Consider the following 13685-nt stretch of genomic DNA (forward strand, 5'->3'; position numbering starts at 1 on the left):
ACATTTAAGGTACATGCACATTCAGATTGCAAATACATCTACCCAAATAATTGGATTTATGATACTAACTCCCTCTGGATTTAAAGTTAATTAACTTAATACAAATATAATGAAGCTCCTGATATTTTATTAATGTTAAGTTTTAATATTTTGATTCTTAGTGCTTGTTTTGTTTGTTTTTCTCTATATTCAGTACTTTAATATTTTAAAATTTTATTTTGTATTGGTTTTCAATCATATGTTCATTTATGTTTGACTCTTCATTTTTCACATTCCTTGCATCTGGTCCTTATTTTTGTACCTGTTTCTCCTATGTAGAAACTTTCACAGTCTAAGAATTCTATTTTTTACAGTGTGGCATTTTTCATTATCATAAAACTTCAGAAGAAAACTTTTTATGTTAGTTCCTGGTTTAATTAAGATTGTAGTTTTTTACATTTAATTTGTGTTTTTTGTGTAATTTATACCATACTGTATTTAATTTTTCACAGGTGTTATTAGTGAAAAATGAATTAGATTTTGGTATAATGTTGACCAATTCAAAATACTATATTATTATAATGGAAGTCTCTTTTTTGCATGTGAAAGATACTGAAAATTTGGTTACAGTGTTATGCAACTAATGTTTGTAAATTCAAAAGTACAATAACAACTTTTACATTCAGTAAGTTCCTATTCTAATAATTACAATGTCTTGACCTGTAGTATTGGGTCATTATCAGGTAAGAGTTACATTAAAAAAATACTATGTTTTTACTTTGGCTAAGTACTTGCTTGCCAAGCAGATAAAATGATTTATTATTATTAATTTCCTTGGTTGGTTACAAATGTTTACGTAATGGTGTAGTTATAGATACAGCTCTTGTCATAAACACACTATCTGTTTGTTCCTAAGCTGAGCAAATTACCACAGACTTTGCAGGTTCAATGGGTTTTGATTTAAGTGATTACCTGAAAAATGCAATATTTAAAATGTATTATACCTTAGAATAGTGTTCTTTCTCATTACCTTAAAATATCTATCCCTTAGAAACAGTGAAACAAAGAAGAAACAGCACATTTGTCATATGCCTGGCTGTAATAAAGTGTATGGGAAGACATCTCATCTTCGAGCACATCTTCGATGGCATACAGGAGAAAGACCATTTGTATGCAACTGGTTGTTCTGTGGGAAATGTTTCACACGTTCTGATGAACTGCAGCGTCATAAACGCACACATACAGGTGATTAAGGTTTTTTAATGTTTTTTTTGTTGTTGTTGTAATTTTTGTATTTGAAATATTGTAGCATTTTAGAATTTAATTACAAAATGAAAGTCTGTTTTCACTCAGTATTCTTAATGGTTTGGAAAGTTTATGAATGCAGTCGCATACTTCATGTTTTGAAGGATGATATTTTGGATTATATCCAGTTTATTGTGTTTTAAAACACATTTTGTGATGAAGATTACTTGCCCATTAATTGTTTCATTGCCTGTTGTCTCCATTTAGAAGTGGGTCAGGACAAGAATAATGTTTACCCCTCAACATTGTATCATAAGTGGTATGGTGGGTCAAAATGACCCATGTGTAATAAACTTTACAAATATTATGTTTGTTTATATTATGATAGGGTCAAATTGACTCGCAAACAACAAACAAATGATTACAGTTGTAAGACATAGAACTGCAACAGCACATCTGCTCTTCTCAACATTCAAGGACTGATTGAGGATATAGTACAGAAAATATCAGGTAGAGAGCAGCACTAGCTGAGTTGGAATATTGACTTGAAAAATTGATGTGGGTCATTCTGACACCACCCTTCCAGTTGAGGGTTAATCCTGTTATGACAGTTAATAGCAGCATTTCTGTTATGATTGCACATTTGCGTACAAGTTTTCAAAATATTAGTAAAAATAGTGATTGAAACTCTATTTCAACAATTCATTTACTGAAAAATATTTTAGATTTAATGTCTTGTAATTTTGTAACCTTTTTTTTTTGTGTGTAATTATCAAATAAAAACTAAAAAAGTTTAAAATTTTTATTCCTTCACAGCTCCAGGAGCTATTATCTGTAAACAATGCAATTGTTGATTTTTTTTGCAATTTTTTTGCCCATAACAGAGCTTAAGTTTATATTTACTCCATACCTGTCCTTCATTGGAAATATACTTATTCATATTTTTTTCTGTCAGTGAATTTATTTTTCCAACCCTTTGAGGCCAGGCAATTTATGGTGTCACAGCAAGTGGGTTGGACATTAACTAATAAATCTTATCTATGTCAGTGTAAAGTAAATAGAGCAGAGCAAGCAGTATATTATAGTTTCTGAGAAAATGGATAGTGGAAGTTCCTATGAGGAAGAAGAAAGGATTCTAATACAAAATTTACAGTATTTATGAACAAGCTGGGAATTTTTTAATAATTTATCTGAATATTATTTTTGTTTGTGTTAAAATTATTTGTGTGATAGCATGTCTGTTTGAAAGCTACAATAATATTCTCTGATAAAATATCAGATAAGGATATTTATAGTTACTGAGTATAGTAAGTTAGGACTAAGAGTTCTGAGATGGCAAACTATGCAAATGACACAAAATCTTATTTTTATGGTATACATTAGTAAATTTATTATAACTAAAACAACTCATACAAGTACAAAGGCACCTTAGTTAATGAAACAAATTATGATGATGAGAGGGAAATTTAGCTTCATCAGAAATATAATTAAAAAATATAGGTATATGATACTGAAGTTGGATATGAGTGTAAATGAAGGTTTTAGGCTAGTAATACTATTTTTCCTGACATTACCTTAATATTTTCTATGTAATTTTAGTTCTTCTTTCATATAGAAAACATATTGTGGTAAAAATAAAGAAAACTGATTTTAATTTATTAAAAATGTACAGAAGAATCTTATTAATTTTGAAAAATTATCAAACATAATATGAGTGATAAGAATATATAGCATATCCAAGGGATATATGGTTTCACATAATACAAACTGTTATACAAAGTAAATACTGCATAATAGAGGAATTGATGCAAGAATACATCATTTAAAAAAAGCTGATAAGAATAAGTTCTTATACAATGTGCATATTGCATATCAAAATGAACTAATTCAAGACCACATGGTTTCAAGGAAAGGATTGTTATGCAAAATACATATTGCACATCAAATGAATGTACTAAAACTATTATTATCCAAAGTAAACATGAAAGTAAAAAAAAATGCTCATGACTAAAAAGAAAACCACACTATAAATATTAAAAAAAATATGAAACTGTGTTTTATACTGGTGAAGAAGTCTTAGATGAAGTATGAAATAATAAACAAAAAAGTTTTGAAGTACAGATTGTTTTCTAACCTTTTCTAAGAAAAACAAACAAAATCTGATGACTGATTTATTTTTATGTAATGAGCTGGACCAATGCAAAATTTGTAAACCAGTTATCATAAAAAAAGTTGACTTCTTTTGAAGGTACTCTGCAAAATGCATCATGTAGGATACACATCACAAATATTACATTTTGTGTTTACTCTGTTTCAAGTGTAGCACAGTCCGTACCTCATCTTCTCAGTTGTAGATGTTGGGTAGTGCCTTCTGAGTGTGAGTTTAAGTGTACCCCGTGTTGTCAGTAGTAGATGTTGGGTAGTGCCTTCTGAGTGTGAGTCTAAGTGTACCTCATGTTGTCAGTAGTAGATGTTGGGTAGTGCTTTCTGAGTGTGAGTCTAAGTGTACCTAATGTTGTTAGTAGTAGGTGGTGGGTAGTGTCTTCTAAGTGTGAGTCTAAGTGTACCTAATGTTGTTAGTAGTAGGTGGTGGGTAGTGTCTTCTAAGTGTGAGTCTAAGTGTACCTAATGTTGTTAGTAGTAGGTGGTGGGTAGTGTCTTCTGAGTGTGAGTCTAAGTGCACTGCATGTTGTCAGTTGTAGATGTTGGGTAGTGCTTTCTAAGTGTGAGTCTAAGTGCACCTCGTGATGTCAGTTGTAGATGTTAGGGCACCCCACCCACACACACACTTGTCAAAAACTAGCTGTTGTTTTTCTTATCAAGTCTCCTTGTCTTCTTATCACTTCCGTCATGATGGCATTATACAATATACAAACAGCCCATCCCACTGCAGTCATCCTTCAACATGTAATCAATTTAACTTCACCTCTTTTTTAAAATATTTGATAGTTGTCATGGAAAAGAATGTTTTTTTTCTTCTATAAGTACCACAGGCATAAGTCTCTAGTGAAGATAACTTGTCAAAGATGTGTGGAAAGTGTTAAAGTTGTCTCTGTGAAGAAAGAATATCCCACTTCATTGTATTTCTCCATTAGTCCCAATACAATTCTGTCACCTAAAACTTTAGATGGCATATTTCCCTCTTTACTTGTGTAACATCTAAATTTCAGAAAGTATTCACTTACTGCTTCTGTCAAGACTCACAGCTTTATCTCACACTTGACAGGTTTATACCCAACATCAGTTCATTAATAGAGAGTTCCTTAGAAAGATTAAAAATGTTTGATAAGTGAATCTAGAGCATGTCTAAGTTTAAAAAGTTGTTGATCAGTCATATGAAGAGCACTAGCATCATTATTGAAGTGTTAGATCTATCTGTCTATGATTAACATTTCTTTCCTAAAAAATTCCTGAATACCAAGCAGTGTGTAAAGGTGGTAGAGGAGACTAGTATTCTTTGATTTCTGGTTTAGGAGATGAAACTATGGCAATAATGATATCTAAGTATTCAAAAATCACTGTATCTGATTTCTGTAAATGTCTCTTTCTGTCGTGAACAGGTGTGCTTGTTTCATTTACAATTAGACTGACTAACTGAAATTAAAAGAAAAACTTAAAAAAGTCTAAAGCATTTTTTCTTTCACTGGCTGGCTGGGTTGTTGCTTTCCATGTTCAAAAGGTAGATGATCCATTGGGATTTCATGGTCCAGGTGGTGTTGCAGGTCAGAAGCACTTAATGTGATACTATTCCACATCTTTTGCCTATGGCCAAACTTCTCCTTGTTGATATTATCGAAGTGAGATGCTCAGCAAATTCTAGATCCTCAGGAGAAACCTGATCCTGATGAGGCAAATTCTCATCCATGAAAAAAAAAGGTACCTGTAGACTGGGTTTTCTTCTTTTGCTTCCAATTCAAATAATGTATGCAGTTTGCAGGTGCACTAAAGCTGAGAAATGTTTGGTTCCTGCTTGAGAATTACTTGACAATTGCAACTTTTCATCAGAAAAAGAAGCATCCAAAAGAAATTGAGCTTCTTCTTTATTTATAAGTTCCTTTTTCTTCCATAGCTCAAATTTTGAGAATGTAAGTAGAAAAGTATTTTGTATATGACAAATATAATCATACAACTTGCAGATGTGGTATTTCCAACAAGGTATCTTATTTCTGCTTATATACATAGCTATTCTCATTCAGTGATGCCCTCTATTTGCAAAAATATTTTTGCATGGCACAAGCTTTTCACTTTTACACACTTTTCAATTCACATGATTTAAGTGATTCTCGCATGCAAATGATCATATGACAAACCTCCACCAATAGTAGTGGCACCCATCCACATGACTCATGTGATTCCCTCTGTACTATTCTACCTAACTGTCATTTTTCGTTAATGGTTAATATGGTATTGGTTAATATGCCTCTGAGAGGGTCATATGTGACTAATAGCAAAAAAATATTTAAATGTGAATGTACTGTTTTGAAAATATTTATGAAATGACAAAGAAAAAGTGTATAAAAAGCAAATACTACACGTATTTCAACTCCCTGTTATTGCACAGAAATGAACTGCAATAGAGTACAGTCACATATTGATAGCTTGTGCTGTGGTTGGTTGTAATTCAACCAATAAGCAAGTGCCACATCAGTATAAAGCTTATTGAATTATAGCCAATCATACTATGTGCAATAGTAGTTAGGTTATTCCAGTAATGGATCCTAGTACAAGCACATGTACTCCATGCAACAAATTGCAGCTAGATTCCATGTTTCTGTAGGAGCTGTATGTACTGAAGCTGCCACTGTTATGAATAGAAATGACAGAGGGGAAAAAACACAACTTTCAAAAAAGTGATGTTAAATATATTAGGGTATGTTGTTTATAAGGTAAATGATGGTCAAATACAGATCTTGGGGGAAAATATTGCTGTGACTGTTACCTCTAGAAAATTTAGAAACACATTGACATGAAATGGTGAAAAGGTGACCAAACAACTTAGCTGAATTTTGGGGAGCAGTACAAAATATTTGGAACAATATTCCACAATTGTTCATTGATAAACTATAAAGTAGAGGGCTCACATCTAAAATACTAGTGCATTGTGCATTTTATTTACTTTTGTATTTCTATTTTCTGTGATAATGTTTTGTACAGCAATAAATTCACCATCTAGTTTCCATTACTCGCTTGTGATTCTTGTATGAGTATCAATTGTATGTATCCTTAATTATTTCCATTATTGTATATGTTTGTTTATTTTTGTACTTTAAAATGTAGTCTGATTAATTTGAAAAATAAGTATCAAACTGTGGGCTGATTTCTAATTGTTGTTAAAAATAAGTTTTGTTTTTAACAAGCCGATAAAAAAATTAAAAGTCAAAATTTGAATGATGGAGAGGGGTGATTTAGACTTGGTGTTTTTAATTTTGCTTGTTACACTTTGAAATAGGGTATTGAATGGAGTTGTTTTTTCTTTGGAAAGGGATTTTGATATTTATTTCCATAAAAACCTTTGCTTTAGTGCTGTGATAATTTATCCAACAGCAGGTGAGCTGGTGAAACTCACTAATTTACATTTAACCTGATGTTTTTAAGTTTTATAAGTAATGTGCACTTCTGAAACTTTCATGTCAAACTGATTAAGATTAAGAGAAACATGTTATAATTTCCAAAGATTATCTATGATTGTACACTTTGTAAAAAATAATGAGGTACAGCATACAGTAATGTTAATTATTTTACTGCAAGACTAAAATTTAATAGTTTCAACATTGAAATACTTGCAAATGTGTTGTTATTGAAAACAGTTTGAGATTTTATAGTTTTTCACTAATTGGATTTAATTTATTTTGCTACATTTCATACATATTGGATGGATGTTACTTATAGAAGTTTTTGGCAGAGATAACAAATTTTATGGAGCACATTTTACATGTGGTGTTAGTGTCATTTACATTGTGATTAGGGTCAGCGACTGATAGAAATGGCCTGAGATATTTGTTGTATATTGCCTACTTTTTTTTCCTTTTCCTTTGGCTGTTTGGACTTTTATACATTTTGCTTTTATTGAGTTTTATCTTGTGCTTCATTAATTACTGTTACATTAAAAATGTGTTATGCAACTTGATTATTCTGTTTAAGTGCAGCTTGAAACAATGTTGTTGTTTTTTTTGCAGGAGAAAAAAGGTTCCAGTGTGCTGAGTGTCTGAAACGCTTCATGAGAAGTGATCATTTATCCAAACATTTGAAAACTCATCAAAGCAAGAAACTCAACCCTTCTTCGGAAGGGATTGGGGAGGAGGCCATCTCTGAGAACTGTGATTTAGTAATGACAGAAGTTGTAGAAACTGACCAAGATCCTGAACTTTCAGTCAGTGAACCAACCTTAGATGGAAACCAGTGAATCAGTAGTAGGTGATTATGTGAATAACATATATTTGAGTTTGAATGATGGATTTGTATTGTACATAGTATTGTTTCTGATTTAGAAACAGTTGTTGCATTTTTATTTTCTATTTACACGTACTTGTTCATGTAACTGTTATTTTGAAGATTGATTTGAAGTGTGGAAAAAAAGATCAAAACATGTTTTTAACAGGATATAAAGTACATGATGATAACACATTCATTAGGTGATAATAAACAAAATGAATGTTACTTTTTGAAGAGTAGAAGTTAAAATGTCCTGAACACACTGAACTGTATTCCACTGTTTGTGACTTAAAATACACCATATTAACATTTTATAAATTAATATACAGGACTTACCAATTATTATGTTGCATTTGCTTTTATAATTTTGTGTTGAAGAAGCACATGTATAGTTATAGTAATATAGGCATGTTTGAAACATTAGTACCGTAATTACTTCTCGAAGTCATTGCTAACAGTTACTCTTTCTTTTTGCTTGAAATCTTTATTGATTTTTATAGTGTGAACTTGCTCTTTTAATGTTTTTTTTTTGGCTTAATTTCATTATTGATGTTAAACAGATTAATTGGTCATTAATGAATGCTACTTTTGTCAGACTAAGATGACATGGTTGTTTATTGCTTCAGTTTTTAGAAAACATTTTTTCCTTCATTTTATTTTTCTACTATACTTTCAGAAGGCATTTATTTCTTGATTTCTCAATCATAATGACCAAGAAATCTTAATGTTAATGAATATTGTTGCAAAATATTAGGTTTCATTGTATTCAATCGGACTAAATAGAATATCTAATACTTTCAACTTTGTTCGTGGACATACTCAATGACACCTTCAAATAAAAAATATTTTTTTCTGTACAAGTAAATAATAGTATGAAGAAGCAATGAGAAATTTATTGACTTTTTTCCTTTGTTCTATTGTATATAAATTTTCATCATTGTTTAGTGTCTACTCCACTATGAATTTAAACATTGATTTTAGTCCTGTGTTGTTTTTGACAAGGAAATAATAAACTTTACTTTAAAATTATTGTTTTTATTATCTTAGTACATTATTATCCCAATAAAAAGTTTTAGCAACAGTGTTAATGTATATCCTATAGAGCTCAACAAAGACTTATTGCTGATGCAGAAACTGAGGAAATATTCATCTTACAAATTTGTATAACTTACCAATCCTAATGATAATTAGTTCCAAATTCTTTAATACAACTTTAAGTGGTAGATTATATTTTGAAAATGTAATTGTAGTTGAAAATAACCTTTAATGGTTGATGATTATTCTAGTAAGCATGTTTCTTTCAAGAAAGAAGTTATTGGGATTTTAAATCCTGAATTTCTCAAAAATATTATTTTTCCCTTTGGCCTTCTGCATAATTGTGTTCATCTTATTACTGAGTTCAAATTTATTTTGACACCTATATTATTCAAGGCTATATATAATAAGATTTGTTTAAACACATTTTAATCCCAAGTATATATGCTCCTTGATCAATGATTAAAAACTATTGCTAAAAGAAAATTAACTTTGAAATATAATTTACTAGTAATAGCTCAAAAATGAGATACAAGTTGTTTTATATTAATATCTCTAATCCTGATCTGAAGGTGTGCTATGGAAATGAAGAACATAAATTAATTTATTAGACTGAGCTTTATTGTAATAGTTATTTTTCTTCATTTGATGGATTAGGAAATAACTAAAATATTTGATAAATGTTATATAGTAAAAATAACATTTTAATTTTATTCCTCCCTTCTTGTATCTACTTAAGTATCTGTTAACACTGGCCATTGTGTGAAGTTTTTGGTCCATAAGCTGGCTGAAATATCAAATATTAATTAGTGATTTAAAGTTACTTATGTTTTGTAGCATAGATCTAATCTAAATTAATTTCGTTTTTTGTTAATCATGTGAAATGGTAACTTTTAATAATTTGTGTGATACTTGGAGAAATAGATTGAATATTTTAACAATGTTCCTTGGCTATCCTAAAGCAAACCAAAACAGCTGAAAAATAGGCAAACACCTTTTTCTTAAACTTTTATTACTGATTTCTTTAAAGTTGAATAAAATTTCTTGTTTGGTAGGTAAGATTACTGAATGGTACGACCTGTGATGAAAAGTTTAGTCTCATTAGTACTTACTTTAATTTCTATTTTGTTGTAAATATCCTTGGACTTGAGAACTTTTGTTAAGATCTAACAATCATATAATCATGTAGAAATGCAACTTATAGTAAGTGGGTACTGTAGTTGTGTGTTACAGTGGAAAACTTGTTTGAAGTAGAAATATAGCTCATGTTATATACACATTAGAATGAGAGAACTTTTGGGGAAAAAACATCGGTTGTTTTCTGTGACTGGAATATCTAATGTGCTGACATCCTACAAAGTAATAATATTGTACTGAGGATGATAGAAAAAGAGATACATCTACTAGATTGTAGTGTTATAGTATAGTCCAAATTTTTAGTGTGAGCATACTTTATTTATGGAATACAGTACCTGTAGCAATGTAAAATGTCAGAAATATTTTTATAAAGTTTATATTGTCACATTCTATAGAAACATTTTATAAGTTAGTACTTGAGAAAACATTATTATAGTAGCTAACCATATTTGTGTTAGGTAGACCATGATAGTAGAAGAAAACTCTATGTCTGTTAAGTGTTAACAGCATGAGAGTTTTCATTATTAAGTGGCAAAAATAAATTATTTTTTGAAATAATTAGTTCAATCATTTTTAATATATATTTGAGCAAATGAAAACAGCTTTACATGGAAATGATAGAAATTCAGTTGTTTGTAGAGAAAGATTAAATAAAATATTAAGTTGTGTCCACTTTTTGTGTATTTATTTATAATCTTGCTTAACCAAGATTTTGTGGAGCTTGTATAAAGGCATATCCAGGGAATGATTTTTTTATAACATTTTTGTTTTTTATATGTTAATGTATTTCTCTAAAAACGTATAGGTAAAAAAAATATATATATATATTGAGCATGTGTTAAGCAGAGCCATACCTTTTAACATCTTTTTTGAATTTTGTCTGAGGTAAATATATATATATATATATATACACACTTGAAGATTAGTATGTTGAGCTGCTAGGGACTTTGGGAATTTATTTAAGATATCAGAGGACTGAGTTGACCAATTTGGAATCTTGACATTAGTTTCGATGCACAATTAATATGAAGTGTTAGTTACAGTAAATTATAAGGGAAGTGGATAGGATTGATTTTTGACTTCAACATCAGTCGTGTTTTTGAGATATCCAGTTTCAGTATACCCATGTTTGTACAGAAACGTTGTGAACAAAATTAAGTTTTGAAACATTTTCTGGTAACGTAATAAAAACAAGTTTACTGTTAATAAGTAAGTGAAAAAATATGATTTTGGAAGTTTTAACTGAATGTTTTTTTTATGTAACTTTTGTTCACATTTTAGAGTAGATATTTTCCACAACCTAAACATTTATATATTTTTTAATCAAACAGTCATATGTGTTTTAGGGTATTTTTAAATGTTTTTTATTTGCTGAAGTTATGTTAGTTTGGTGCACTTAGACAATGTATATATTATCCTATTCTTTTTGACAGAGTAGAAAAAGGAAAATGTATGGGTTATTAAATTTTGAGAAAACTAACAGAAAAAAAGTCCCCTTATAAACAATGTCATTGGTATCATTGTCTATATTAAGATGCCACTAAATCTGTTGGTTCTTCTTGGGAAACCTTTAGAGAAGCAAAAATAGTAGAAGTTGCCAGTGGTTGGTGTTTTTGTTGCATAGTGTTTGTGTAGGATATCCCAAATATTACTGAAACTTTTATTGAAAGAATTTTTATGAATACTTTTGAAATGAAAATTATTTTAAGCAAAATTCAGTGGTTTTAGAGATCAGATAAATACTAAGGTACTTATACTTGATATAACTTCAATAATGTTATTATTTCTAAACAAATTTTATACACATTTCTGTGTACTTTGTTTAAAATCAGCATTATCAGACTATTAAAATGACCTTTTAGGCATATGTTTTATTCAGATACACCAAGAAACTTTATACATAATAACATTGGCATTTTTGTTACTCTAAAAATGATAAAACTTAGGAAGTTAGAGATTAACTGAAGGAAGTGTGCATGTTTTCTTGGAAACCTACTATCTTTCAAGTAATACCAAGAAATGGTTTGGCTATGAGGTTTACTGATTAAGATGTTTTTGTGTTTTAATGTTTTCTATGCTACTAGTCCACTTACTTATAAAGTGCTTCATTGAAAGCAGACTAAAAGTAGAACAATTCTGAGATAGAATATGATTTAGTTATGATGCATTTGTTTTGTGTAAATCATTTGATAAGCATTCTTTGCATGGGAAAAATAAGCACATACAAAAAATGTGTAATACATTTTTCTTAAATGTTTTTATTGAAGGTGGAACAGCATACAGAATGGATTTTTCCTCAATGTGATGAAATAAACAAAGTTGATCAAGTACATTAGCATACAGTTTGTTCTCAAAATATGATATGCATTTAAACAAAAATAATGGTGTAAAATCTCAGTGCAGTGTGATGGTTCAGGATAACTGAAGTTGTATTTTGAAACTTGTTTTCAGTTGTGGAAATAAAGCATATTCTTTCCAGTTACTAGTTGATTTCCTTCAAGGATTTAATCACATACATACAGAAGCAATGTGGCTTTCTTTAGTGGGGTTTGTGAAATTAAACACTAATAACAAACTTATGGATTGTTCATATTTCTTATTCTGATGAGATGTATCAAAAAGGGTTAAGGATTATAGCTTTTGTACTAAATATTGCAGTTACATTGCCAGATTTTGATTTTGTAGAACATAAATAAGGTGGAATAAACTTGCAAGGTTACTGGTCACTAGTTAGACCACATTTGGAATATTGTGTTCAGTCTTGGGCTCCTTACCTTAGGAATGACATTGAGTTTTTGGAAATAGTTCAAAGAAGGGTTACTAGAATGGTGCCTGGGTTGTCATACAGGAGAGGTTGAAATCTCTCAAATTGTTTCTCTTGAAAAAAGAAGAGTTAAGGGAGATCTGATTGCGGTGTTTAAGATTGTAAAGGGAATTGATAGTGTTGATGCATCATATTTTTTCATACCTAACAGTGAGAATAGTAGGACTAGGGACACAAGTATCAATTTTGGCAGGGTAGGAGTCATCTTCAGCTAAGACAGTTTTATTTTTCTAATAGGATGGTTGGCTTTTGGAATGGGTTGTCCTTGGATGTTGTGGAGGCAGTAAATTTAAGAGAGTTCAGGAGAAATCTTGATAAGTATATGAATGAAAAGGGCTGGCTTTAAGTTTATTTATTTTTTAATTAATTTATTAATAGTTTCAGTTTAGTTTAGAGGATGGAGGTGGACCAATAGGTCCCATGTTGTCCCAAAACATTATATTATGTTAAAATGTATCAGAAGTAGATCAATAAAATGGAAATTGTATTGTTATTATTAGCCACTTATGGTTCACAATTTCTTGGTTGATGCATGAACTCCAAGGGAATATCTGTTTCTCAAGTTTACGTATGTATTTTTGTAAGTTTATTAAATTCTGGATTTGCTAATATATCTACATTTTGGTTGAATTCAAACAATACAAGATACTGTTATTAGCTGTGGATAATGCTAATCCTGCCCTAATGCGGTGACTTGTGATAAGAACTGGTATATGTGACCAGTAAACTACAAAAGTTGTTAATTATATTTTCATAAGGTCTGGCATGCTGGGCATAGCATAAATGGACACTTTAATTTGAATATATGTGCAAACAATGTTAGCAATGTCGAAAATCAATACTGATTTACACATACAAAGAAGCTGGTCATCAGTATTACAGTTTAACCATATTGTTTGTTTTATTGATCAAGAAAATTCTATTATTTTTTTCAAACTGAATACAGCTGTGTCCAGTCTCTAACTGGTGTATTTAAGTGTTTTACACTCACAAAAAAGAAACCTATCATTCTATAGGTATTTGAAGAACTTGA

The 13685-nt window shown here is 30.1% G+C and overlaps 1 protein-coding gene across 3 annotated transcripts in view; it reads left to right on the top strand.

The window, feature by feature from the left end:
* The window catches only part of LOC106459660 (transcription factor Sp3-like), a 42482-nt gene extending 30172 nt beyond the window's left edge, over positions 1-12310 (top strand). The window contains exons 6-8 of one of the 3 annotated variants that reach the window (XM_022386196.1): positions 1031-1224; positions 7401-7638; positions 12096-12310. In XM_022386196.1, the coding sequence (XP_022241904.1) occupies positions 1031-1224; positions 7401-7627 (421 nt within the window). In that variant the 3' untranslated portion in view covers positions 7628-7638; positions 12096-12310. Of the gene's footprint in view, positions 1-1030; positions 1225-7400 lie in introns of all 3 variants that reach the window. The other 2 variants (XM_022386197.1, XM_013919299.2) reach the window with 2 other exon arrangements.
* Positions 12311-13685: the final 1375 nt, after the last annotated feature.

The sequence above is a fragment of the Limulus polyphemus genome, unplaced genomic scaffold (assembly GCF_000517525.1).
Source record: "Limulus polyphemus unplaced genomic scaffold, Limulus_polyphemus-2.1.2 Scaffold645, whole genome shotgun sequence".
Taxonomy (NCBI): Eukaryota; Metazoa; Arthropoda; class Merostomata; order Xiphosura; family Limulidae; genus Limulus; species Limulus polyphemus.